Consider the following 27,732-nt stretch of genomic DNA (forward strand, 5'->3'; position numbering starts at 1 on the left):
GAAATAAGACTTACTTACCCCAGGACACTCGTCTACATGTTGTAGAAAGCCAAACCAGTACTGAAACGAAAATCAGCAGAGGTAATGGTATATATATAAGAGTATATTGTCGATCTGAAAAGGGAGGTAAGAGATGAATCTCTACGACCGATAACAGAGAACCTATGAAATAGACCCCGTAGAAGGAGATCATTGCATTCAAATAGGCAATACTCTCCTCACATCCCTCTGACATTCACTGCACGCTGAGAGGAAAACCGGGCTCCAACCTGCTGCGGAGCGCATATCAACGTAGAATCTAGCACAAACTTACTTCACCACCTCCATAGGAGGCAAAGTTTGTAAAACTGATTTGTGGGTGTGGTGAGGGGTGTATTTATAGGCATTTTGAGGTTTGGGAAACTTTGCCCCTCCTGGTAGGAATGTATATCCCATACGTCAATAGCTCATGGACTCTTGCTAATTACATGAAAGAAATACATATTGTTCTGACTCATACACAATTAGATTGCTAGGAATAATACAAGGTGTTGAGTTTTAGGATGATTGCCTTGGCAGAGGAAACTGATTTATAGACATGAGGTTGGATGCTTAAAGGAACATGAAACCCAAAATTGTTCTTTCATGATTCAGATATAGCAACATTTTTTAAAAAGGGACAGTCAAGTTAAAATTAAAATGATTCCGATAGGGCATGCAATTTTAAACAACTTTCCAATTTACTTTTATCATCAAATTAGCTTTTTTTCTCTTGGTATTCTTTGTTAAAAGCTAAAACTAGGTAGGCTTATAGGCTGATTTCTAAGCTATTAAATGCCGCCTCTTATCTAAGTGCATTTTAACAGTTTTCACAGTTAGACAGAGCTAATGCGTGTGTGTCATATAGATAACATTGTGCTCACTCAGCACTGATTGGCTTAAATGCAAGTCTGTCAAAAGAACTGAGATAAGGAGGCAGTCTGCAGAGGCTTAGATACAAGGTATCTGTATAAGGTAGTGTATTAATATAATTGTGTTGGTTATGCAAAACTGGGGGATGGGTAAAAAAAAGGATTATCTATTTTTTTAACATAAAACATTTTCAAGTAGATTGTCCCTTTAAACAACTTTCTAATTTACTTCAGGGATGTAATCTCAGGAGCGTGCATGTGTCTGAAGCACTATATGGCAGCAGTTTTGCAAGAATGTTATCCATTTGCAAGAGCACTAGATGGCAGCACTACTTTCTACCTTAGTACTACAGACCAATACCTAGGTATCTCTTCAACAAAGCATATATTATGGGAACAAAACACATTTGATAAATGAAGTAAATTGGAAAGTTTTTTTTTTTTTAATTGTTTGCTCTGTCTGATTCATAAAATAATTTTGTTGGGTTTCATATCCCTTTAAACTGAGAGGAAAGCCCAAAATTTTCTTTCATGATTTGGATAGAACATACAGTTTTAAACAACATTCCAATTTACTTCCATTATCAAATTTGCTTTGTTCTCTTGTTATCATTTTCTGAAGGAACAACATTGCACTACTGCCAGCAAGATTAACACATCTAGTCAGCCAATCACAAAAGACAAATGTATACAAGCACCAATTAGCTACAGCTCCCACAAGTGTAGGATATGTGTGTATTCTTTTTTTAACAAGGGATACCAAGAGAACAAAGCGTATTTAAAAATAGAAGTGAATTTAAAAGTGTCTTAAAATGACCTGCTCTATCTGAATCATGCAAGTTTAATTTTGATTTTCCTATTCCTTTAAGTTTGATCTTAATCATGGAGTTATTGTCAAGAATCACGATTGATGAAAGTGTGCAGGATATACAGGTGTCAGAGCTGTTGGCAGAACATATGGATATTGTCACTGTTATTTTGGAGGATAAGACAAGCAACCAGGCACCATAATATTCCTTCTGTTTAACCTTCAAGTAAACACTTTGAGACAGTAATTTAAATTCTTTAATTAAGGGTAGCAAAAAAATAAAAAATTGCAATATGTTTTTGATTTATTTTGCCTCATTTTCCTGTAATTTAATCCTTAAAATTAAGAGTTTTCCAATTCTGGGAACTAGATGTGCAGAAGGTGGGCTTCACAAATCTGACTCTGACACATATCTATCCCTAACTGGCATGAACAGAAATGATAAGATAATAAACTATCAAACAACGGAGATCTTACTAACAAAATAAAAATGGCTAACTTTAGCTATTCCAGTAGTAAATCCTGATTGGCTTCTCCAAATATGGTAAGTGTTGGGTAGAGTCTGGCAGCTAACAAACTATTGCAGCATTCAAAAGATTTGTGAACTTACCTAGTATGTTAATTTATTGCAAGACAGTAAAAAAACAAAAAACTTGTAATTTAAAAAGAAAAAAACTTGGACTGTGCACAAACCCAGGACCAGGTACATATTCCCTTCCATATCAATAGTTTCTCTTGTTAAATTAATTACATTTATATTTTTGCAATCTTTTTTATGTCCTCCTTTAAAATTAGAAACTGATCTTTTACTCTAATATACTAATTACATCTTTAAGCAGTGTGATGAAGGAATGCATTTCAGCACAACACCTGACTATGTTGTATCATGCACGTATTAAGATCAAATAACAAATAAGCTTACAGGTGTGTAATCACCAAATCTGTTTACTTTTTTTTGGTAGCATTCTTGCTTCTATAAACTTACCTAGAATGAGCAAACATGTTACGTAGCATTAGGTCACCTTGCTCACTGCAATTACTCATTACATAGTCACATAAAGGGATGTGGTGTTTGGGAAAATAAACTGCTGTAAATGAATAGAGCTAATTATTTATGTATTTATTTGGATGTAGTTTGTTTTTTACTTTTATTTTTTGTAAATGAAGCAATAAAGTAAAGTTATAAATACGTCTCAGATAAATATCCCTCTTTAGTATTGACACATATCTGACAGTGCTTGGCAGTTGTTTTTTTAAATACATTTTTTATTGAGGTATTTAGGGAATACAGACAATCAGTTTTCCAACATGCATCAAAATGTACATATGTCATGGAGTAGCAGACATTTTACAAGGTACAATACTCTATAGGAGTTGCTGTATGACAGTATAACAATCGGTGGAAATATTTCACAATACAATAATTTATAGGAAGACAATGACTGCACAATATGGTACCTCATTTTTTGATATTTTGAATAGTATATACAACCTTATATCCCCTTGCAAAACATTTAAACCACTAGTGATATGTGATCCCCAAATAGTAGGTAGGAGTCTCTCATGGTGTAACCATTAAAACGTGACTTTTAGTTTGGGGGGTTTCAGGGGAAGCAGGAATAACTGATGGTTTTGAGGGATACATTTTCCTATGCTTACAGTGTAAGCATCCTCTGGCGGGGGGGGGGGGGGGAAGAGATGTAGGATTGGTAAAATAGTACTATGGAAGCTAAAGCAGCTGTGTAATATAGTGCTATAAATATTTTAAAAACAGGCATTGAGATGGGGTGCTAATTGGGGTTGGAATTATCAATGTCCTATGGAAGTGTTGTTAGAGATATATTATTGGTCACCATATATGAATAGAGTCTTGGGCAGGGAAAGGTATCAGCATTATAAATATTCCTTGCTGTCATTTGACATGAAATCTAGGCTGCGCCATCTCTGCCACTGATGGCACAGCCCTCATATAACCAACTATCAAAGATACTGCAATACAGTTATCAGCCCTGTCAAAGACTTCCTAGACATGTAAAGATTTTTATCAGATAATATGCAAACAGATATAATGTTATATATGAATTGTCTACATGGAGTAATATAGACCAGTCCAGCTAGATACAATTGAGTGGTGTAATATGGCTCGTTTAGTCTGAGGTATGATTGATGCACCAGTATAACTAAGGTTCGGACAACTAGTCAAAAAACATATCAAACTATCTGTAGTTAATCTCAGTATATCATAAATTATACTCATATGATTCTGAAGAACAAGGGTTATGTATTATACACTTCGCTAAGGCTACTCCATATCTTTATGAAGGGACCTCTTGCAGGTCTGAATCACTTGCTTATGAAGGTTAAGCTAAAGGAATCATATTTCACTAGTATATCTGTAGTTAAGGCTTGACTCCCATCTAGTAAGAAAACCTGATAGCTATATAGAATCACATAGAAGTTCTGCTAGGAAGCCACCCTCTACCCAGGCATACGTTTTCTGAGATTCCAGAAAATAGTAGATGGTAAATTTGGTGAGGTGCAGATATAGAAATTGTTCAATATTCTACTTAGTTCTATAGTTGAGATAGAGATTTAACCTCTTACACATATAAGAATAAAATTACATATGCTTCAATGAAATACTATTAAAAACATGAGGAGCAGAAAGAGAAATAGCTTTGGTATTACTAATAAACATATTGTATATTATAGCCAATCAATCTTAAGAGGGGATTATTAGTATAAGCTTTAAGGGTTAGAGTTATGTACTAAAAGCTAAATGCGCTAGCACTCTGTATGCAGATCCTCAAGGAGAGGCTTATAAATGTTAAAGGGCCACTAAACCCAAAATCTTTCTTTCATGATTCAGATAGAGAATAGAAATTTAAACAACATTGCAATTTACTTCTATTATTTATTTTGCTTCATTTTCTAGATATCCTTAGTTGAAGAAAAAGCAATGCACATGGTGAGCCAATCACACGAGGCTTCTATGTGCAGCAACCAATCAGCAGCTGCTGAGCATATCTAGATATGCTTTTCAGCAAAGAATATCAAGAGAATAAAACAAATTAGATAATATAAGTAAATTAGAAAGATGTTTAAAATTGCATTCTCTTTCTAAATCATGAAAGAAAAAAATGTGGGTTCAGTGTCCCTTTAACTAGAGTAATGTAGTAATCTACATGTGCATAATGAACTTATTATAGAATGGTCATAATTAGTTAACAAAACTAAACTTTAAGTAAAATACAACTATAGACTAGACCAAGGTTCTCACATATGACCAACGATCCAGGATTTTAGATCTTATGGCCTTCATTTACAGTTCCCTCAGTAAGAGAGCAATAATATCCAATTGTCCCACTAGTAGAGTGACGCAGTCACTTCCAAATGGGGCCTATTTGCCTACCTCACACCGGTACTCCAGCAGGCTTCTACCTCTTGAGAGGAGATCTCCAGTAGTGTATCAAGTGCATCACAACCTGCTGCTTCAGGTGTTATAGCCAAAGCTAAAGAATGTCCCCATATTGCATCATATCTGCTATCTCGAGCTCCCATACTCTCGGTATCAAACGGCCATATTTGACATAGCCGATATACATCTGAGCTGGCTTCTGGGATAATCTTAACACCGCAATGTTGCGTCTCTCCAAATCCTCCTCCCATATCTTGCTGCACATATCTGCCCCGTTTACCTTTCCCGACTACCTCCACCGGGCTCAGCCAATGGTCACCTTTAGTAACAAAGTTCCGCTCCTGGGCTTCGGCTCCTTCTCTCTGCGGGCAGGTAATTGGCAAGAGAATAGTATCCTTCGTTCTAAACAGTTCTAGCGGAAGACCACCCACTTGATCATCTTGGGTAAGCGTATAGCCCGTAGAATGCAGCGTAGGGCTACTGTAGGTCATAGATCTTGTGCCACTTGCTACCTCCGACTGTATCGCATGTTCCTTACTGGTGATCTGAGGTAAGGAATCCAACTCTCGTAGGAGCTATTTCTCTAGATTTGCAAAGAGGGCAAACAATATTTAGTGAGTATCTTCCATATTGAGGATTTGACTGTTGTGTATATGATCAGCTATGTCTCAAGTGGCTCTTTCTTTTATATTAGTGCGGGTGGATTTGGCAATCTAAGCCTCAAAAACAACCGCGTGATCCCATCCAAAGAGCATAAGTCAGAATGCGAGCATATTGTATGTTCTAGACTCCAAACTGGTATCAATAACTTATGTTACCATTGATATCTTGTAGATGGGTCTTTAATATCTTTAGATTCTAGCCCAAAAAAACGTAACAAAGTCAGGAGCTCTCATAGTGCACGTCCTATTGCTTTGTCTATGAGCTCCGCCCCCCCCCCCCCCCCCCCCAGTGCTTAATAGTTTGAATACATTTTGGAGAAAGTTTTTTTTTTTTCCATAACCATCAGGTAAATTATTTCATAACCTCTATGTAAATACAAAGTCCCCCTTCTTTGAAGGACTTTTTATTTTCAGTGATCTTGCTCTTCGGACATGAGTATTTTTCATCCAAAAATTACTCCACACACTCTGGCACCTACCTTCTCTTTTTGATGGCTTTCGCATGTATTATCTGTTGGAAGATTTCTTTAAACTAGCTCTTTGGGGGTTTCAAATTCAATGCAATAAGTAGCCTCATTTATTGCATGCTTTTCTAATGGTGTTTCATGATTTCACACCTATCATACACTTTACATTAATACTTTTTCAACAGTGATATTCCAGTCTATCAGATACACATTTGCAATTTTATTTGCATACTTTATGGACTTAAAGGGATGGGAAAGTCAAAATTAAACTTTCAAGAATCAGATAGAGCATGTCATTTTAAGACACTTTTAAATTAACTTCTATTATAAAATGTTCTTCGTTCTCTTGGTATCCCTTGTTGAAAATGAAAAAATCATGAAAGAAAATGTTTGGGTTTCCTGTAAATTTAACTAATTAAAACATGTCATATTTTGCCTTTTCCACGATAGTAAAAAAGAAGGCCTGCACACGTTATAAAAATACAAAACTGAAAATGACCTAGGTAGCATTCTCCAACCATCCTTCCATTATATCTCTGGATTACTCTTTTACAAGGCAGGCAAAGGAGAGAACTTATATCACCTGAAAATTGTGGGTCTTTCGGTTTATGTCTGTCCCTCATAAAGGGGAACCTAAACAAAACATAGAAATAGGGACAGTCAACTCCAAAATTATTTATTATTATTTATTACCCATTCCCCAGTTTTATACAGCCAACATGATTATATTAATATATTTTTTTGTATCTAAGCCTCTTTTGACAGACTTTATTATCTTGCATTTTTAGTCAATTAGTGCAGTGTCATCTACAACCCACAGCGTGAACACAATTTTATATATTCTATATGACCCACATGAACTAGCAGTCTCCTGTTGTGAAATGCTAATAAAAAAGCATATGATGAGAGGCTATCTGTAGTGGCTTAGAAACAGGCAGACATTTAGAGGTTTAAATATAATAAAGTATATTAATATAACATTGTTGGTTGTGACAAGCTGGGGAATGGGGATCTTTTTAAACAATAATAATTTTGGTGTTGACTGTCCCTTTAAGTATAGTTTAGATTTTATATATGTAACTTTTAAAGTCATTTTAAAAATAAGCAAAATTACCATGTTCAAATTCACTTGCTGCTTCTCTGATATATAAACATCTGCTCTTTTTAAGGAAATAACTGCAAGACTCATTTTAAAAGATCTACAAAACAGAGATTCATCTCTAAGAGAACAAATTATTAAACATCCAGAAGCGAGAACAATGCTTTCAAGTAAAAATGTCTGTGCTCTTTGTGGACAATGGTTTTTAGACATGTGGCTGGAATGTGTGAAATTTGTGGATGTAAAAAAGGTAATACATATTATAATACTGTACAATTGTCTTAAAGGGACATAAAAGTAAAAAACACAACAACTCTAAGTTTTATTATTGTACTTAAGTTATTTGTATTTGCATACAACTTTATGTTTATCCCCTGAAAAGTGGGGAGCTATTTTGCATGAGATTTCTAGAGTAAATTGTACTAAAGTGAAATTGATACCACAAGTATACTGTGATCATGCATGCGCTCATATTTCAAGTTGAAAGTAAAGTTATTTTTTGCTCAAGTGCAAATATAATTCGAGAGCAGATTATCAGAGTAGATAGTAAACTGTGTTTGTCATTGACAAGTTACCAGAAACCTACCAGTTTCACGCTAAACAAATGCAAATCACGAATACAATGGCCCTTCAACTAGAATATGTGTTTGTACAGTGTGATATGATAATGCCAATTTACATATGTGAAATTATCCTTTTCACTTCCAAAAGAATAGTAACACTACTTGTAAATTAATTATTCATACATTTGAGCTGGGGCATTATGGGTATACAGTACATGTGTGTAGGATGTGTTATTTATATGCTTTTAACGGTACAATTGTTCATTATACACTTTTCAAACTTTGTTTATTCTAAAAAAAATAGTTTTGCTCTAGGTGTGTTTTGTAAAATAGCGAGATTTCTACCATTAAAAATAATAAGCCATCTTATTCTTGCAAACTGCAAGTTCTCACTGTACAGAATGGGATCCTGATCATTTTTTCTGTAATATATCAATATCTCTTATGTATTTTGATTCTTGAGAAAAGCTAGCAAAATTTGAAAACAATTATAATGAACAATTTTACATTATAATGCATATTCATAATACATCCTACACACATTCACTGTATACCCATAATGCCACCACTCAAATATATTAAAATTTTAATGGATTAAAAACAGATACCATTTATTTCACAACCTATAAATATATTTGTTACTGAGTCTGTCACCACATAACACGAAATGCTGTAATTTTAATTTAGTGTCTTTTAATTACCCACATATTTCATGCTGATATTTTTAAAAACTCGTACAATGGATCTTGAATGTGAACAAACACCAATTTATCCCAAAGCCATGGCATGTTTACGGAGAAAGATGGCGTTCTGAGAATAGTGTAAATTACACTAGTGTAAATCAATGTTGTGATTGTAATTTATTTATTCTTGCGTTTCTATTGGTTCTCATGCTGTGTGACATTACATATAACTGGCCAATTAATATAGTTAAATATTTAAATTTCAGGACCAACCAATAGCAAAAACAGATATGACTACAGGATTCATTAACCTAGTCCACTGTATGTTAAGTACAACTAAAATGACTTCAGTGCGTCTATGAACAAAAACAAATGAAATCATTTGAAATAGTGTGAAAATAAACCCTAAGATGCCAGTGGTATGAGCAGTCACAATGAGTTTACCAGAGCTTTTCACTTTGGTTAACATTTCTAAAGTTAATGTTATTAGCACTTGTGCACAATGGTTAACCATGAGCTTGTGCCTTGCACTTGTATCTGAAAGTATAGGAAGCTGTATTTAAAGGGCCATGAAACAACATTTTTTCTTTCATGATTCAGAAAGTTTAAACAACTTTCTTATTTACTTCTATTTTCAAATTTTCTTTGTCCTTTTGGTATATTTTCTTGAAAAGCAGGGATGTAAGCTCAGGAGCATACACATGTCTGGAACACTATATGGCAGCTGTTTTGCAATAATGTTTTCCATTTGCAAGATCACTGGATGGCAGCACTATTCCTTGCTATGTAGTGCTCCGGATGCCTACCTATGTATTTCTTCAACAAAGATTACCATGGGAACAAAAAAATTGATATTAGAAGTAAAATGGAAACTTTTTATATTGAACGCTCTGTCTGAATCACAAAAGAAAATGTTTGTGTGTCATAAGTCTGGGGTTTTCAAAGTCTTAGGCAGTGGGCCACCCCTCTGACGAAATTTACAAGACATCCCCCAATAAAAGATATTACTTTATTTCTTTCCTAAGATATGGAGAGTCCTGGCCAGCAGGAGGATGCAAGGAGCACCACAGCAAAGCTGTTAAGTGTCACTCCCCTACCCATAATCCCCAGTCATTTTCTTTGCCTCTGTCAATGGAGGAAGTGAAGTTTGGTGTCTGAAGAAATAAATTCCTTTTTTGGGTACTTTTCCCTGCAAGCAAGGATTTGGGTTTAGCTGAGTCCACGTCAATCTCTTCAGTAGAGTAGTGGTGGCTTTTAAGCAGTTAGGAAGTTGTGAGGTAGTCCTTGCTTTGTTTCCTAACACAATGCTGTCCATGGTACAAAAAGCCAGAGTTAGTTACTCTGTTCTTTCATTTTCTACAGGTCTCTGTAAGGAGTATGTATCCTTTCACGCCTTGTGAGCTGTCTTCCTGCGGGACAGCTAGACTGCAGGTAAGTGCTTTGTCTTCTAGATCTTGGAGACTTGCACTTCAAAAGAATATGTCATATGCAGTAGATGGGGACATTTTTAAAATCCTTTATACAGGATTTTCTTTGGCAGTGGGCAGGCACATTATGTATGTTGAGACTTGGGGGTTAATTTATCAAGCTCCGTACGGCTTGCCGGAAACAGAAGTTATGAAGCAACGGTCTAAAGACCGCTGCTCCATAACCTGTCCGTCTGCTCTGAGGTGGCAGACAGAAATCAATCCGATCGAATACGATCGGGTTGATTGACACCCCCTGCTAGCGTCCGATTGGCCGCAAATCTGCATGGGGCGGCATTGCACCAGCAGTTCACAAGAACTGCTGGTGCAATGATAAATGCCAACAGCGCATGCTGTCGGCATTTATCGATGTGCATCGGACATGATACACTACATTGTATCATGTCCGCTCGCACTATAATAAATTGATCCCTAGGGGTTAACCTTTTTCTTTATTGGGACGATTTACCTCTTTGGGCTAATTTTGTTGAAATACTTTTTTAGTATGTGTGTGGCTTATGTTTTATACAGGTATTTATGTATAAACTTAAAATTTGGCAGTTGGTTTTCTTTGCTTGCTTAGCTAGAACAGGCTAACTGACAGACTGCTTGAGCGTTTGGGTAAATTAAGCTCCGGTGTTGTAGGCAGAGGGAAACGCACGCCTTTTATTTGCTGCGTAGTTTCCTCTCTCTGACGGTCATGTGACTTCTCTCTGCTGTCAGATATTCACAGAGCGGAGCGGTGTCATTGAATTTCAGTCTATTCAATGTCGATCTACTTTACGATCGTTAGAGACTTCTGGCAGACAAATTGTGTATAAGTGTTACGGTAAGGCACCTCAGGCTCTCTGAGGTATAGGGGGCCTAATTGGTTTATTATTTTAAAGAATTTTTGCATAACGTTAAGCGGCTTTGGTATTAAAAATTCTTAAAGTGACAGTGTATTTAAAACAAATTCTACAATTTGGGGAATTTTTTGTTTAGTATTATGGACATGGACCAAGACAATGTGTCTTTTGACAAATGCTTGTTATGCCTAGAGCCACGAATTGTTTTGCCTATGCAATTCTGTGCTGCATGCTTAGCTAGAACACTTCAATTTAAAGATAAATTGTTGCCCTCTCAACCCAATGTCTCTCAGGATGATGCTGTTCAGGCAATGCCACAGGTTTCTCCTCAAACGTCCCAAGCCTCTATGGCATCAAATACAGTGCCCTGCAGTTCCTCTCAGACTCCTGGAGGAGTTTTTTTGCCTGCAGATTTTGCTGCACAGGTATCTTTTGCGGTATCTATGGCATTATCTGCTTTTTTTATGCTGGGAAAACGCAAGAGGAAAATTAGACATTAAGATAGTAAGGTTTCTGTTCCACCTACTGCTACGCAGGTTACCCTCCCTCATAAGTCTGATGAGGAGGATACGTCAGTAGCCTCTGAGGTTGGAATCTCAGATTCGGACAGTATTATTCCTTCATCTGATGCTGAAGAATTAAACTTCAGATTTAAGCTTGAACACCTTTGTGTAGGAGGTATTGGCTACTTTGGACGAGTCTAATACGTCTGTCATTGTCAACCCTAACAAGTAAACTTAATAAATACTATGATGTTCTTTCCTCTGTGGAAATTTTTCCAGTCCCAGACCATGTGACGGAGATTATTTCACAGGAATGGGAGAAGCCAGGGATTCCTTTCTTCCTGTCCCCCGTATTTAAAAAGATGTTTCCTGTTGCTGACTCCATTAAAGATTCTTGGTGCACAGTGCCTAAAGTAGAAGGGGCTATTTCTACTCTGGCTAAGAGAACTGTAATACCTATAGAGGATAGCTGCTCCTTTAAGGATCCCATGGACAGAAAGCTGGAAGCTTATTTGAAGAAGATGTATGTTCATCAAAGACTCTTAAATAACCTGCTGTACACACTATGTGTCAACTCTAGGGGGCGCAATACACAATAGGAGGGTCTAAAAAATCCTATAACAACCCTACTGTGGGTTGTATTGTGATATATATCCAAATAACTGTTGGATGAAAAATGAGAGTATTACTAAACACCAATGTTACATATAATTAAAACAAAATAAGTGTATAAAACAATATCCTATGGCCTCTTATCTGTTCAGGATATCACTCCTTAGTTGGATCCAAAGGTGAAAATGTCCTTTTTGTAGTGATAGTTCTGTTCATCATTCAGGGAGGATATCAAAGGTTGGTACACCTAATATGGAGTCAGCTCCTCGTCAGGTATTCAATCTGGATACAAACTTTCTCTGTGATAAACAAAACAATCACAAGACAAAGGCGCCTCCTAGTGTGATAATGTTGATACAAGATGAACTATGTAAATGACAAATGGATACTCACAAATGGAGCAGCACCCATTTGTGCTGAGTCAAACACTCTGGGAACTTGAAGTGTCCCAGCTCACTGGCCCAATATGGGTACCAGTCTCCCAGGTGTCCTCAATAGGTAAAATACACTCAGACTCTAAAAAGTAGTTAAAAATTTCCAATATTTCATGATAATTATAAAACAGATGTCAAACATATGACTCTGATATTAAAATCACAGATAGCAACGCGTTTCTCAGACCTCTGTTTGTTTCATCAGGCTTCTTGGGTGCTGCTCCATTTGTGAGTATCTATTTGTCACTTACATAGTCCATCTTGTATCAACATTATCACACTAGGAGGCGCCTTTGTCTTGTGATTGTTGTTCACAGAGAAAGTTTGTATCCAAATCGAATACCTGGCGAGGAGCTGACTCCATATTGAGTGTGAACCAACATTTAAAATCCCCCCTGAATGATAAACAGGACTAAGATAAGAGTCAATAGGATATTGTTTTATACACTTATTTTGTTTTAATTATAAGTAACATTGGTGTTTGTATGTTCATCAAGGTCTTCAATGGCAACCTGCAGTTTGTATTTCCACAGTAGCAAGTGTGGCATCTTATTGGTGCCATGCCTTCTCTGAATCAATTTTAGTAAAGACTCCAATGGAGGAGATACAAGATAGGATTAAGGCTCTCAAACTAGCCAATTCCTTTATTTCTGATGCTAACATGCAAGTTATTAGACTGGGAGCCAAGATGTTTGGTTTCACTGTCCTAGCCCGCAGGGCATTGTGGCTAAAATCTTGGTCAACAGATGTTACCTCTAAGTCCAAGCTTCTGGCACTTCCTTACAAGGGTAAGACCTTGTTCGGACCTGGTCTGGCAGAAATCATTTCTGATGTTATGGGTGTAAAATAGTCTTTTCTACCACAAGACAAGAAGAACAGATTCAAAGGATGTCAAAGTAATTTTCGTTCCTTTCGTAACTTCAAAGGTCAGAAGTCTTCCTCTTCCTCTTCCAAGCAGGAGCAGTCCAAGTCTTCTTGGAAGCCCAGTCAGTCTTGGAATAAGGCAAAGCAATCAAAGAAACCCTCAGCTGAGTCTAAGTAGGGTGCAGACTTTCCCTGTATTGTCAAGTGTGAAGAAGAGATGTCCCAGATCCTTGGGCTGTGGACATAGTATCTCAGGGTTACAAAATAGAATTCAAAACTTTCCCTCCCAGGGGCAGATTCCACCTCTCAAGATTATCTGCAGACAAGGTAAAAAGAAAGGCATTCTTGAACTGCGTTCAGGACCTTTCCTCCCTGGGAGTGATTGTTCCAGCTCCAATAAGGGAACAGGGTCTAGGATTCTATTCTAATCTGTTTGTGGTTCCCAAAATAGAGGGAACTTTTCGACCCATTTTAGACCTAAAGTGCCTCAACAAGTTTCTCAGGGTACCGTCCTTCAAAATGGAAACCATTCTTCCTTTGGTCCAAGAGGGTCAGTTCATGTTGACCATAGACCTGAAGGACATGTATCTTCATGTTCCCGTCCACAGGGATCATCATAAATTCCTGAGATTCGCCTTTTTAGACAAACACTTTCAGTTTGTGGCTCTTCCGTTGCCACAGCTCCCAGAATTTTCTCAGAGGTTCTGGGGGCTCTCTTGGCAGTGATCAGGTCTTGGGGAATTGCAGTGGCGCCATACCAGGATGACATATTGGTTCATGCGCCCTCTTTCTCTTGTAAGGTGTATCCAGTCCACGGATCATCCATTACTTGTGGGATATTCTCATTCCCAACAGGAAGTTGCAAGAGGACACCCACAGCAGAGCTGTAATATAGCTCCTCCCCTAACTGTCATAGCCAGTCATTCTCTTGCAACTCTCAACAAGCTAGGATGTTGTAGGAGAGAGTGGTTAAATATAGCTAGTTTATTTTCTTCAATCAAAAGTTTGTTATTTTTAAATAGTACCGGAGTTGTGCTATTTTATCTCAGGCAGTAAATAGAAGAAGAATCTGCCTGAGGTTTCTATGATCTTAGCAGGTTGTAACTAAGATCCATTGCTGTTCTCCCATATGTCTGAGGGGATTACACAGATGAGGTAAAACTTCAGCGAGAGAATGGCGTGCAGTTTATTCTGCTATCAGGTATGTGCAGTTATAATTTTTTCTAGAGATGGAAAACACTAGAAAATGCTGCTGATACCGGATTAATGTAAGTTAAGCCTGAATACAGTGATTTAATAACGACTGGTATCATGCTTACTGCCAGGGGTAATACCCTTATGATATTGCAATATAAAACGTTTGCTGGCATGTTTAATCGTTTGTATATATGCTTTGGTGATAAAACTTTATTGGGGCCTAGTTTTTTCCACATGGCTGGCTTTCCACTGTTGTAGTATAAAAGTTACAGTTGGTGCAGTTAAAATTACAAACTGTGACATCCAGCTTCCCTCAAAGGCCCTCTGAATGCTATAGGACATCTCTAAAGGGCCCAAAGGCTTTCCAAAGTCGTTTATTGGGGAAAGTAGGGCCACAGCTTGCTGTGGCAGTTGGTTGTGAATGTTAAAAAACGCCTATTTCGTTTTTTTGATCCGTTTTTTGAACTAAGGGGTTAATCATCCATTTGCAAGTGGGTGCATTGCTCTGTTAGCCTATTATACACACTGTAAAAATTGTTTCTCTTAAAGGCACAGTACCGTTTTTTATATTTGCTTGTTAACTTGATTTAAAGTGTTTTCCAAGCTTGCTAGTCTCATTGCTAGTCTGTATAAACATGTCTGACATAGAAGAAACTCCTTGTTTATTATGTTTAAAAGCCATGGTGGAACCCCCTCTTAGAATGTGTACCAAATTTACTGATTTCATTTTATGCAATAAAGATCATTTTCTGTCTTTAAAATTTTTTATCACCAGAGGAATCTGACGAGGGGGAAGTTATGCCGACTAACTTTCCCCACGTGTCAGACCCTTTGACTCCCGCTTAAGGGACTCACGCTCAAATGGCGCCAAGTACATCTAGGGCGCCCATAGCGTTTACTTTACAAGACATGGCGGCAGTCATGGATAATACACTGTCAGCGGTATTAGCCAGACTACCTGAACTTAAAGGTAAGCGAGATAGCTCTGGGGTGAGACAAAATGCAGAGCATACTGACGCTTTAAGAACCATATCTGATACTGCCTCACAATATGCAGAAGCTGAGGAAAGAGAGCTTCAGTCAGTGGGTGATGTTAATGACTCAGGAAAGATACCTGATTCTAATATTTCTACATTTAAATTTAAGCTTGAACACCTCCGCGTGTTGCTTAGGGAGGTTTTAGCTTCTCTGAATGACTGTGATACCATTGCAGTGCCAGAGAAATTGTGTAGACTGGATAAATACTTTGCAGTGCCGGTGTGTACTGATGTTTTTCCAAATACCTAAAAGGCTTACAGAAATTATTAATAAGGAATGGGATAGACCAGGTGTGCCGTTCTCTTCCCGTCCTATTTTTAGAAAAATGTTTCCAATAGATGCCACCACACGGGACTTATGGCAGACAGTCCCTAAGGTGGAGGGAGCAGTTTCTACTCTAGTAAAGCGTACTACTATCCCTGTCGAGGACAGTTGTGCTTTTTTTTTTTTTTTTTTAGATCCAATGGATAAAAAATTAGAGGTTACCTTAAGAAAATATTTATTCAACAAGGTTTTATCCTACAGCCCCTTGCATGCACTGCTGCTGCGGCGTACTGGTTTGAGTCTCTGGAAGAGGCTTTACAGGTAGCGACTCCATTGGATGACAAACTTGGCAAACTTAGAGCACTTAAGCTAGCCAATTCTTTTATTCTGATGCCATTGTTCATTTGACTAAACTAACGGCTAAGAATTCTGGTTTTGCTATACAGGCGCGCAGAGCGCTATGGCTTAGATCATGGTCAGCTGACGTGACTTCAAAATCTAAGCTACTTAACATTCCCTTCAAGGGGCAGACCCTATTCGGGCCTGGTTTGAAGGAGATTATTGCTGATATCACTGGAGGAAAAGGTCATGCCCTTCCTCAGGACAGGTCCAAATCTAGGGCCAAACAGTCTAATTTTCGTGCCTTTCGAAACTTCAAGGCAGGTGCGGCATCAACTTCCTCTAATGCTAAACAAGAGGGAACTTTTGCTCAATCCAAGACGGTCTGGAGACCAATCCAGACCTGGAAAAAAAGTAAGCAGGCCAAAAAGCCTGTTGCTGCCTCTAAGACAGCATGAAGGAACGGCCCCCTATCCGGTAACGGATCTAGTAGGGGGCAGACTTTCACTCTTCGCCCAGGCGTGGGCAAGAGATGTTCAGGATCCCTGGGCGTTGGAAATTATATCCCAGGGATATCTCCTGGACTTCAAAGCTTCCCCCCCAAAAGGGAGATTTCACCTTTCACAATTATCTGCAAACCAGATAAAGAGAGAGGCATTCTTACACTGTGTACGAGACCTCCTAGTTATGGGAGTGATCCATCCAGTTCCAAAGGAGGAACAGGGACAGGTTTTTTACTCAAATCTGTTTGTGGTTCCCAAAAAAGAGGGAACCTTCAGACCAATTTTGGATCTAAAGATCTTAAACAAATTCCTCAAAGTTCCATCATTCAAGATGGAAACTATTCGTACCATCCTACCAATGATCCAGGAGGGTCAATATATGACTACAGTGGATCTAAAGGATGCTTATCTTCACATTCCGTTACACAAAGATCATCATCGGTTTCTCAGGTTTGCCTTTCTAGACAGGCATTACCAGTTTGTAGCTCTTCCCTTTGGATTAGCTACAGCCCCAAAAATCTTTACAAAGGTTCTAGGGTCGCTTCTGGCGGTCCTAAGGCCGCGGGGCATAGCAGTAGCCCCTTATTTAGACGACATCCTGATGCAGGCGTCAAACTTCCAAATTGCCAAGTCTCATACGGACGTAGTACTGGCATTTCTGAGGTCGCATGGGTGGAAAGTGAACGAGGAAAAGAGTTCTCTATCCCCACTCACAAGAGTTTCCTTTCTAGGGACTCTGATAGATTCTGTAGAAATGAAAATTTACCTGACGGAGTCCAGGTTATCAAAGCTTCTAAATTCCTGCCGGGTTCTTCATTCCATTCCGCGCCCTTCGGTGGCTCAGTGTATGAAGTAATCGGCTTAATGGTAGCGGCAATGGACATAGTGCCGTTTGCACGCTTACATCTCAGACCGCTGCAACTATGCATGCTCAGTCAGTGGAACGGGGATTACACAGATTTGTCCCCTCAACTGAATCTGGACCAAGAGACCAGGGATTCTCTTCTCTGGTAGCTATCTCGGGTCCATCTGTCCAAAGGTATGACCTTTTGCAGGCCAGATTGGACAATTGTAACAACAGATGCCAGCCTTCTAGGTTGGGGTGCAGTCTGGAATTCCCTGAAGGGTCAGGGATCGTGGACTCAGGAGGAGTCTCTCCTTCCAATAAATATTCTGGAACTAAGAGCGATATTCAATGCTCTTCAGGCTTGGCCTCAGTTAGCAACTCTGAGGTACATCAGATTTCAGTCGGACAACATTACGACTGTAGCTTACATCAACCATCAAGGGGGAACAAGAAGTTCCCTAGCGATGTTAGAAGTTTCAAAAATAATTCGCTGGGCAGAGATTCACTCTTGCCACCTATCAGCTATCCATATCCCAGGTGTAGAGAACTGGGAGGCGGATTTTCTAAGTCGTCAGACTTTTCATCCGGGAGAGTGGGAACTCCATCCGGAGGTTTTTGCACAACTGATTCATCGTTGGGGCAAACCAGAACTGGATCTCATGGCATCTCGCCAGAACGACAAGCTTCCGTGTTACGGATCCAGGTCCAGGGATCCCAAGGCGACACTGACAGATGCTCTAGCAGCACCCTGGTCTTTCAACCTGGCTTATGTGTTTCCACCGTTTCCTCTGCTCCCTCGACTGATTGCCAAGATCAAGCAGGAGAGAGCATCGGTAATTCTGATAGCACCTGCGTGGCCACGCAGGACCTGGTATGCAGATCTAGTGGACATGTCATCCTTTCCACCATGGTCTCTGCCTCTGAGACAGGACCTTCTACTTCAGGGTCCTTTCAACCATCCAAATCTAATTTCTCTGAGGCTGACTGCCTGGAGATTGAACGCTTGATTTTATCAAAGCGTGGCTTCTCCGAGTCAGTTATTGATACCTTTAATACAGGCACGAAAGCCTGTCACCAGGAAAATTTAACATAGGATATGGCGTAAATATCTTTATTGGTGTGAATCCAAGGGTTACTCATGGAGTAAGGTCAGGATTCCCAGGATATTATATTTTCTCCAAGAAGGTTTGGAAAAAGGATTGTCAGCTATTTCCTTAAAGGGACAGATTTCTGCTCTGTCTATTCTTTTGCACAAGCGTCTGGCAGATGTTCCAGACGTTCAGGCATTTTGTCAGGGTTTAGTTAGAATCAAGCCTGTGTTTAAACCTGTTGCTCCACCATGGAGCTTAAATTTGGTTCTTAAGGTTCTTCAAGGAGTTACGTTTGAACCTCTTCATTCCATAGATATCAAACTATATCAAGAGATTGTTGTTCCATCCTTGTGTCCTAATCCTTCTTCGAAGAAGGAACGTCTATTACACAATCTGGACGTGGTCCGTGCTTTACAGTTTTACTTACAAGCTACTAAAGATTTTCGTCAAACATCTGCTTTGTTTGTTATCTACTCTGGACAGAGGAGAGGTCAAAAGGCTTCGGCAACCTCTCTTTCTTTTTGGCTAAGAAGCATAATCCGCTTAGCCTATGAGACTGCTGGACAGCAGCCTCCTGAAAGGATTACAGCTCATTCCACTAGAGCTGTGGCTTTCCACTTGGGCCTTTAAAAATGAGGCTTCTGTTGAACAGATTTGCAAGGCGGCGACTTGGTCTTCACTTCATACTTTTTCAAAATTTTACAAATTTGATACTTTTGCTTCTTTGGAGGCTATATTTGGGAGAAAGGTTTTACAGGCAGTGGTTCCTTCCATTTAAGTACCTTCCTTGTCCCTCCCTTCATCCGTGTACTTTAGCTTTGGTATTGGTATCCCACAAGTAATGGATGATCCGTGGACTGGATACACCTTACAAGAGAAAACACAATTTATGCTTACCTGATAAATTTATTTCTCTTGTGGTGTATCCAGTCCACGGCCCGCCCTGTCATTTTAAGGCAGGTCATTTTTAAATTTAAACTACAGTAACCACTGCACCCTATTGTTCCTCCTTTCTCGGCTTGTTTTCGGTCGAATGACTGGCTATGACACAACACTTCCTGTTGGGAATGAGAATATCCCGAAGTAATGGATGATCCGTGGACTGGATACACCACAAGAGAAATAAATTTATCAGGTAAGCATAAATTGTGTTTTTCAACAAGCAAACTCTCATACAGAGATTTTGTTGTCTTTTCTACTTTCCCATGGCTGGAAAGTGAATCTGGAAAAGAGTTCCCTTGTTTCAGCTACAAGGGTAGTTTTCTTAGGGACCATAATAGATTCCCTATCTATGCAAATTTTTCTGACGGAGGTCAGAAAAACAGAATTTATGCTTACCTGATAAATTACTTTCTCCAACGGTGTGTCCGGTCCACGGCGTCATCCTTACTTGTGGGATATTCTCTTCCCCAACAGGAAATGGCAAAGAGTCCCAGCAAAGCTGGTCACATGATCCCTCCTAGGCTCCGCCTACCCCAGTCATTCGACCGACGGACAGGAGGAAATATACATAGGAGAAATCATATGATACCGTGGTGACTGTAGTTAGAGAAAATAATTCATCAGACCTGATTAAAAAAACCAGGGCGGGCCGTGGACCGGACACACCGTTGGAGAAAGTAATTTATCAGGTAAGCATAAATTCTGTTTTCTCCAACATAGGTGTGTCCGGTCCACGGCGTCATCCTTACTTGTGGGAACCAATACCAAAGCTTTAGGACACGGATGAAGGGAGGGAGCAAATCAGGTCACCTAAACGGAAGGCACCACAGCTTGCAAAACCTTTCTCCCAAAAATAGCCTCCGAAGAAGCAAAAGTATCAAATTTGTAAAATTTGGCAAAAGTGTGCAGTGAAGACCAAGTCGCTGCCTTACATATCTGGTCAACAGAAGCCTCGTTCTTGAAGGCCCATGTGGAAGCCACAGCCCTAGTAGAGTGAGCTGTGATTCTTTCAGGAGGCTGCCGTCCGGCAGTCTCATAAGCCAATCGGATAATGCTTTTAAGCCAAAAGGAAAGAGAGGTAGAAGTCGCTTTTTGACCTCTCCTTTTACCGGAATAAACAACAAACAAGGAAGATGTTTGTCTGAAATCTTTAGTAGCCTCTAAATAGAACTTTAGAGCACGGACTACGTCCAAATTGTGTAACAAACGTTCCTTCTTTGAAACTGGATTCGGACACAAAGAAGGAACAACTATCTCCTGGTTAATATTTTTGTTAGAAACAACTTTAGGAAGAAAACCAGGCTTAGTACGCAAAACCACCTTATCTGCATGGAACACCAGATAAGGAGGAGAACACTGCAGAGCAGATAACTCTGAAACTCTTCTAGCAGAAGAAATTGCAACCAAAAACAAAACTTTCCAAGATAATAACTTAATATCTACGGAATGTAAGGGTTCAAACGGAACCCCTTGAAGAACTGAAAGAACTAGATTTAGACTCCAGGGAGGAGTCAAAGGTCTGTAAACAGGCTTGATCCTAACCAGAGCCTGAACAAATGCTTGAACATCTGGCACAGCTGCCAGTCTTTTGTGAAGTAAAACAGATAAAGCAGAGATCTGTCCCTTCAGAGAACTTGCAGATAATCCTTTCTCCAAACCTTCTTGTAGAAAGGAAAGAATCTTAGGAATTTTTATCTTGTTCCAAGGGAATCCTTTAGATTCACACCAATAGATATATTTTTTCCATATTTTATGGTAAATTTTTCTAGTTACAGGCTTTCTAGCCTGAATCAGAGTATCTATTACAGAATCTGAAAACCCACGCTTTGATAAAATTAAGCGTTCAATCTCCAAGCCGTCAGTTGGAGGGAAGCCAGATTCGGATGTTCGAATGGACCTTGAACAAGAAGGTACTGTCTCAAAGGTAGCTTCCATGGTGGAGCCGATGACATATTCACCAGGTCTGCATACCAAGTCCTGCGTGGCCACTCTCCTGATTGATCCTGGCTACCAGCCTGGGAATGAGAGGAAATGGTGGGAACACATAAGCTAGGTTGAAGGTCCAAGGCGCTGCTAGTGCATCCACTAGAGTCGCCTTGGGATCCCTGGATCTGGACCCGTAGCAAGGAACCTTGAAGTTCTGACGAGACGCCATCAGATCCATGTCTGGCGTGCCCCATAATTGAGTTATTTGGGCAAAGATTTCCGGATGGAGTTCCCACTCCCCCGGATGGAATTTAAACACCAAAAAACTCTTAACCATCTCCGTGGAGATGTTGCCTGTGCAACGGCAAAGAGAATGACTGGGGTAGGCGGAGCCTAGGAGGGATCATGTGACCAGCTTTGCTGGGACTCTTTGCCATTTCCTGTTGGGGAAGAGAATATCCCACAAGTAAGGATGACGCCGTGGACCGGACACACCTATGTTGGAGAAATCCAAAATTCTCTCCTTTTGCCTCTCTATTCAGTCTACTGTTTGGCGATCAGTGGCTCAATGTATGGAGGTAATTAGTCTGATGGTTGCTTACATGGACATCATTCCCTTTGCTCGATTCCATTTTAGAGCTCTGCAATTATGCTTGCTCAGACAATGGAACGGAGACCATTTGGATCTGTCTCAGAGGATAGATCTAGACCAGTCGACAAGAGACTTTCTCAGGACCATCTGTCTCAGGACTCATGCTTCCTGAGACCTTCCTGGGTGTTTGTGACCACGGACTCCAGCCTGCTAGTCTAGGAAGCAGTCTGGGACTTGTTAAAGGTGCAGGGACTATGGACTCGGGAGAAGTCTGCTCTCCCCATAAACATCTTGGAGTTGAGAGTGATTTACAATGCTCTGATGGCTTGGCCTCAATTGTCCTTAGCCCGGTTTATCAGGTTTCAGTCGGATAACATCTCCTCAGTAGCTTACATCAACCACCAGGGTGGAACTCAGAGTTCCTTAGCCATGAAGGAGGTGGCACGGATTATTCAGTGGGCGGAAGCTCACAATTGTTGTCTATCTGCCATCCAAATTCCTGGAGTGGACAACTGGGAAGCGTCTGGAGGATGTGCCAGATGTTCAATCTTTTTGTCAGACCCTGGTCAGAATCAGGCCTGTGTTTAAACCTGTTGCTCCTCCTTGTAGCCTTAATCTTGTTCTTAAAGTTTTGCAGCAGGCTCTGTTTGAGCCAATGCATTCCATAGATATTAAGTTGCTATCTTCAAAGGTTTTGTTTCTTATTACTATCTCTTCTGCTCGGAGAGTATCGGAACTCTCGGCTTTGCAGTGTGATTCGCCTTACCTTATCTTTCATGCGGATAAGGCTGTTCTTCCTTATAAATTGGGGTTTCTTCCTAAAGTGGTTTCGGATAGAAATATTAATCAGGAAATTGTTGTTGCTTCTCTCTGTCCCAATCCCTTTTCTCATAAAGAACGTCACAGCTTGGATGTTGTGCATGCTCTAAAATTCTGCCTACAGGCGACTAAGGATTTTCACCAGTCTTCTGCCATGTTTGTTTGTTTCTCAGGAAAGCGTAAGGGTCAAAAGGCTACTGCTACTTCTCTTTAGAAGTATAATTTGTTTTGCTTATGGGACTGCTGGACAGCAGCCTCCTGAGAGAATTATAGCTCATTCCACTAGGGCTATCTCCTCTTCCTAGACTTTTAAAAATAAAGCTTCTGTGAAACAGTTTTGCAAGGCTGCAACTTGGTCCTCTCTGCATACTTTTTCCAAATTTTCCAAATTTGATACTTTTGCCTCGGCTGAGGCCTCTTTTGAGAGAAACGTTCTTCAAGCGGTGGTGCCTTCTATTTAGGTCTGCCTGTCTTGTTCTCCCTCCCTGTTCATTCTATGTCCTCTAGCTTGGTTATTGGTTCCCACTAGTAATTGAATGATGTTGTGGACTCTCCATATCTTTGGAAAGAAAACAAAATGTATGCTTATCTGATAAATTTCTTTCTGGATATGGAGAGTCCACAACCCCACCCTTTATTATGACAGTTATTTTTTACTAAACCTCAGGCACCTCTACACCTTTGTGTTATTCCTTTTCCATTTTTCTTCGGTTGAATGACTGGGGATTATGGGTAGGAGCGTGACACGTAACAGCTTTGCTGTGGTGCTCTTTGCCTCCTCCTGCTGGCCAGGAGTGATATTCCCACTAGTAATTGAATGACGATGTGGGTTCTCCATATCCAGAAAGAAAGAAATTTATCAGGTAAGCATAATTTTTTTTTCTCTTTAAATAAAATTGTGATATTTATTATTAGTTTTAATTTGAGGAATTTACATCTGATCTACTCCTCCCCTTATATACTCTAGCACCCCCCTGAGGAGCACTGCCTCGATCTTTGAAAACCCCTGTACTAAGTCATATAATTCTAAGAGTTAAATTAAGTAGTCCTAAGCATATGTGAATAAACATTAGATATGTCTCTTTTTGTCTTTTATTCAACAAACAAACATTCAAAAACGTTTTACCAGAAAAGACCTTGTATGTATAAAGATAAATGTTATTGATCAGGTTTGTGTACATGAAAAAGAAAAAAAAATACTTTAAAGGGATTGTAAACCCTCAGCTGTATCTGTGCTATAAATAAAAGGGACCTTAAAGGGACATTAAACCCCAAATTTTTCTTTTGTGATTCAGATAGAGCATGCAATTTTGAACAACTTTCCAATTTACTTTTAATATCAAATTTGCTTAATTCTGAGACTACAGAGAACAAATAAAATTAGATAATAGAAATAAATTGGAAAGTTGTTTAAAATTGCATGCTCTATCTGGATCATGAAAGAAAAATGTTGTGTTTCATATCCCTTTAATTTATGATGTTTATCAGAATTTACGATTAAATATACTTTTTTTGTTGCTCGTTATACTAAAATAAATCCCTCCGGCCGCCCATGGCAAAACAATTTTTTTTTTAATCAGGTGACGTTTCCCACTCTTATCCAATAACCTTACTAGCCAAACTTATGTCTAACTAATTTAATACAACAGGGTCAATAAAGTTATAGATTTTGAATGTTAACTTTATTTGTTTTTATAGGGGATGAAGACTGCAGGAAAATTACAGTTATTGCCACTGCGAGTTTTATTATGCTCATATAAATGCTTTAATCAACAACAAAGTGGTATTTTTGGAGTGGCAGTACCATGACACGGAACAGCTGTCACAAACATCTGAGGACTTCTGCATAGATATTTAGATTGTTTTGAGTTGAACTTTTAACAGCACCTGCTGGTACACATATAACATAGTAGTGTATAACCTTCAAACAACATCTTTCAACTATATATTTTATTATCCTAAAGGTTTTACATATACATTGGAAACATTGCATTGTTATATAGTTGCATGTAACAATATTGCAAAAATGGAAGCTAGAGATTTGTTTATACAACCTATTCCTTATATCCCTTATTTTGTAGGTTAAATGATTTATTTGTTTGCAAACCAAAAGTGTATTTTTGTATTAAAGCCATATTTTCTAATATGATTTTTACTTTATCAATAAAATGGGTGTTTTTTATGGCAGATTATTCCTTTTTGGACATGACTCTAGAAGTTCTTGGCATAAGGATGCCATGGCAACTGAAAATTACAACCTGGTGCCAAGAAACGTTTCTCCTTCTTCCATCTGTGTGTGCTGTGTCAGGGCTGAAATGATAGTGAGTATGATCGCTACACATAAATGGCAGCCTGTATGTGTCATTAGTTAGCTGGGCATACACACATACTGCCAAGCACTTTCCTATGACTGTATGATCTTTGACTGCCTAAATTCTATTTTTGGTGTCAGACAGCATGGCTGAGGCTGGCATCCCTTAGTCACACATTATTCATCAGTACCTAGAGGCCTCAACCAGCTTCAGGGTACCAAGCTATGGGCTAGATTACGAGTGGCGTGCTAACTGTAGCGAGCGGGAGATATGGGTATTTCTCAGCTCTTTGCGCGCATTGGAAATAGCACACATATTATGAGTTGAAAGTAAAAGCGTTGCATTAGTGTAATCAAATTTAATTTGCGTCAAGTTAGCACAACTTTGGACTCGGAGCTCTGGTTAACTGTCATGCAAGACAAAAAAGTTGCACAAAACACATCAAAAACTTATTTAACAGTACAGTTACACTCATATTAACACTTCCTGATAAAGATTATTTTAAAAAAATTACATTAAAAAGTTATAAGGGCTCAAAAAAAAGGTATCAGGCGTTATAAAAAAAAGTTTAACAAAGAGTAACAAGAGCACTACACTGGTAAAATAGGAACGCTCAGTATGTTACTTTAATATATACAGAGAATGTATTCAAGTTATTTACAAACAACGTATCCTTTTCTATGACTGTGTCTGGATACCGTGCATAAATTTATCAAATTTCTGTATTTTTAATAGGTATATGCATATATACCTTGTGAGCTTGAGTGCTTGTGCATAATACGACACTAGTTGCGAGTATAGTCTATATCATAGAAGATAGAGACTGAAAGAATGCACCTAAGTAGCACTTCAGTTCCTTATGAAGTTATTAATATAAGTATGAAACTTAAACAGCCATTGTGAGCCAAAGGTTTGAAAGGAAATTAAAACATAACTTTTATTAAATCAACATTGGATTAAAAATTTTTTTGTGTAAATGTGTGTACTTTAAAAACACATAGCAACTTTACTGAAGATAAAAAAGTGGCACTAAATATCAGGTGGATAGATTACCTCTATTTTGAAATATTCTTGGATTATATAAATAGTAAATATAAATCTATCCAATGGATAATTGGCTTGTGTCCTGGGGTATTCTACACCACTGTATGATTCAAAATTCTATCATGCAGACATTCACATATATAGTTAAGCAACCGTTTTAGAAAAGTAAATAACAAATTACTATTAGTGAAGGATACTTAGTAACTAATATACCTGAGTAATTTTGTATTTTTCACTTTCTGGATAAGTGAATCTCTATATAAGCATTATTCACTCCTTCAGGTAAATTACTGAGTCCCTGATAGTTGTAAGTTCATAATACGGATTGAACTCAACCTTAACAATATATTAAGGTTGAGTTCAATCCGTATTATGAACTTACAACTATCAGGGACTCAGTAATTTACCTGAAGGAGTGAATAATGCTTATATAGAGATTCACTTATCCAGAAAGTGAAAAATACAAAATTACTCAGGTATATTAGTTACTAAGTATCCTTCACTAATAGTAATTTGTTATTTACTTTTCTAAAACGGTTGCTTAACTATATATGTGAATGTCTGCATGATAGAATTTTGAATTATACAGTGGTGTAGAATACCCCAGGACACAAGCCAATTATCCATTGGATAGATTTATATTTACTATTTATATAATCCAAGAATATTTCAAAATAGAGGGAATCTATCCACCTGATATTTAGTGCACTTTTTTATCTTCAGTAAAGTTGCTATGTGTTTTTAAAGTACACACATTTACAAAAAAAAATTTAATCCAATGTTGATTTAATAAAAGTTATGTTTTAATTTCCTTTCAAACCTTTGGCTCACAATGGCTGTTTAAGTTTCATACTTATATTAATAACTTCATAAGGAACTGAAGTGCTACTTAGGTGCATTCTTTCAGTCTCTATCTTCTATGATATAGACTATACTCGCAACTAGTGTTATAAAAAAAAGGCCTGCAAAGATATAGAGATACATACATTTACATGTCTAAATATGTAAATATGTGTATATATATATATATATATATATATATATATATATATATATATATATATATAGGGAAGAATCTGGTAACTACAGGCCAGTTAGTTTAACTTCAGTAGCAGGGAAATTAATGGAAAGCCTCTTAAAAGAAAGAATTATGACTTACATAAAGACAAACAATTTAGAGGACCAAAATCAGCATGGTTTTACTTTAGGGAGATCATGTCAGACTAATCTAATTGACTTCTTTGATTATGTAACAAATGTATTAGACTAGGGTGGAGCAGTTGATGTAGCATATCTAGATTTCAGCAAAACATTTGACACCGTCCCACACAATAAACTAATTCACAAACTGTATCTCCTTGGTCTAGATTGGGTGGAATGCTGGCTTAAGGACAGAAAACAAAGTGTCTTAGTAAATGGAGTTCATTCAGCAGAGGGGGGGCTGTTACTAGTGGTGTTTCTCAGGGGTCAGTTCTGGGGCCTGTTTTGTTTAACATATTTA

The 27,732-nt window shown here is 38.5% G+C and overlaps 1 protein-coding gene across 1 annotated transcript in view; it reads left to right on the top strand.

Moving 5' to 3' along the window:
- LRRC69 (leucine rich repeat containing 69) overlaps positions 1 to 25,062 on the top strand; it is a 114,224-nt gene extending 89,162 nt beyond the window's left edge. Inside the window, 2 exon segments of the mRNA XM_053713176.1 lie at positions 7,415 to 7,594; positions 24,574 to 25,062. Coding sequence (XP_053569151.1) covers positions 7,415 to 7,594; positions 24,574 to 24,684 — 291 coding nt within the window. The 3' untranslated portion in view covers positions 24,685 to 25,062.
- Positions 25,063 to 27,732: the final 2,670 nt, after the last annotated feature.

The sequence above is a fragment of the Bombina bombina genome, chromosome 5 (assembly GCF_027579735.1).
Source record: "Bombina bombina isolate aBomBom1 chromosome 5, aBomBom1.pri, whole genome shotgun sequence".
NCBI classification, from domain to species: Eukaryota; Metazoa; Chordata; class Amphibia; order Anura; family Bombinatoridae; genus Bombina; species Bombina bombina.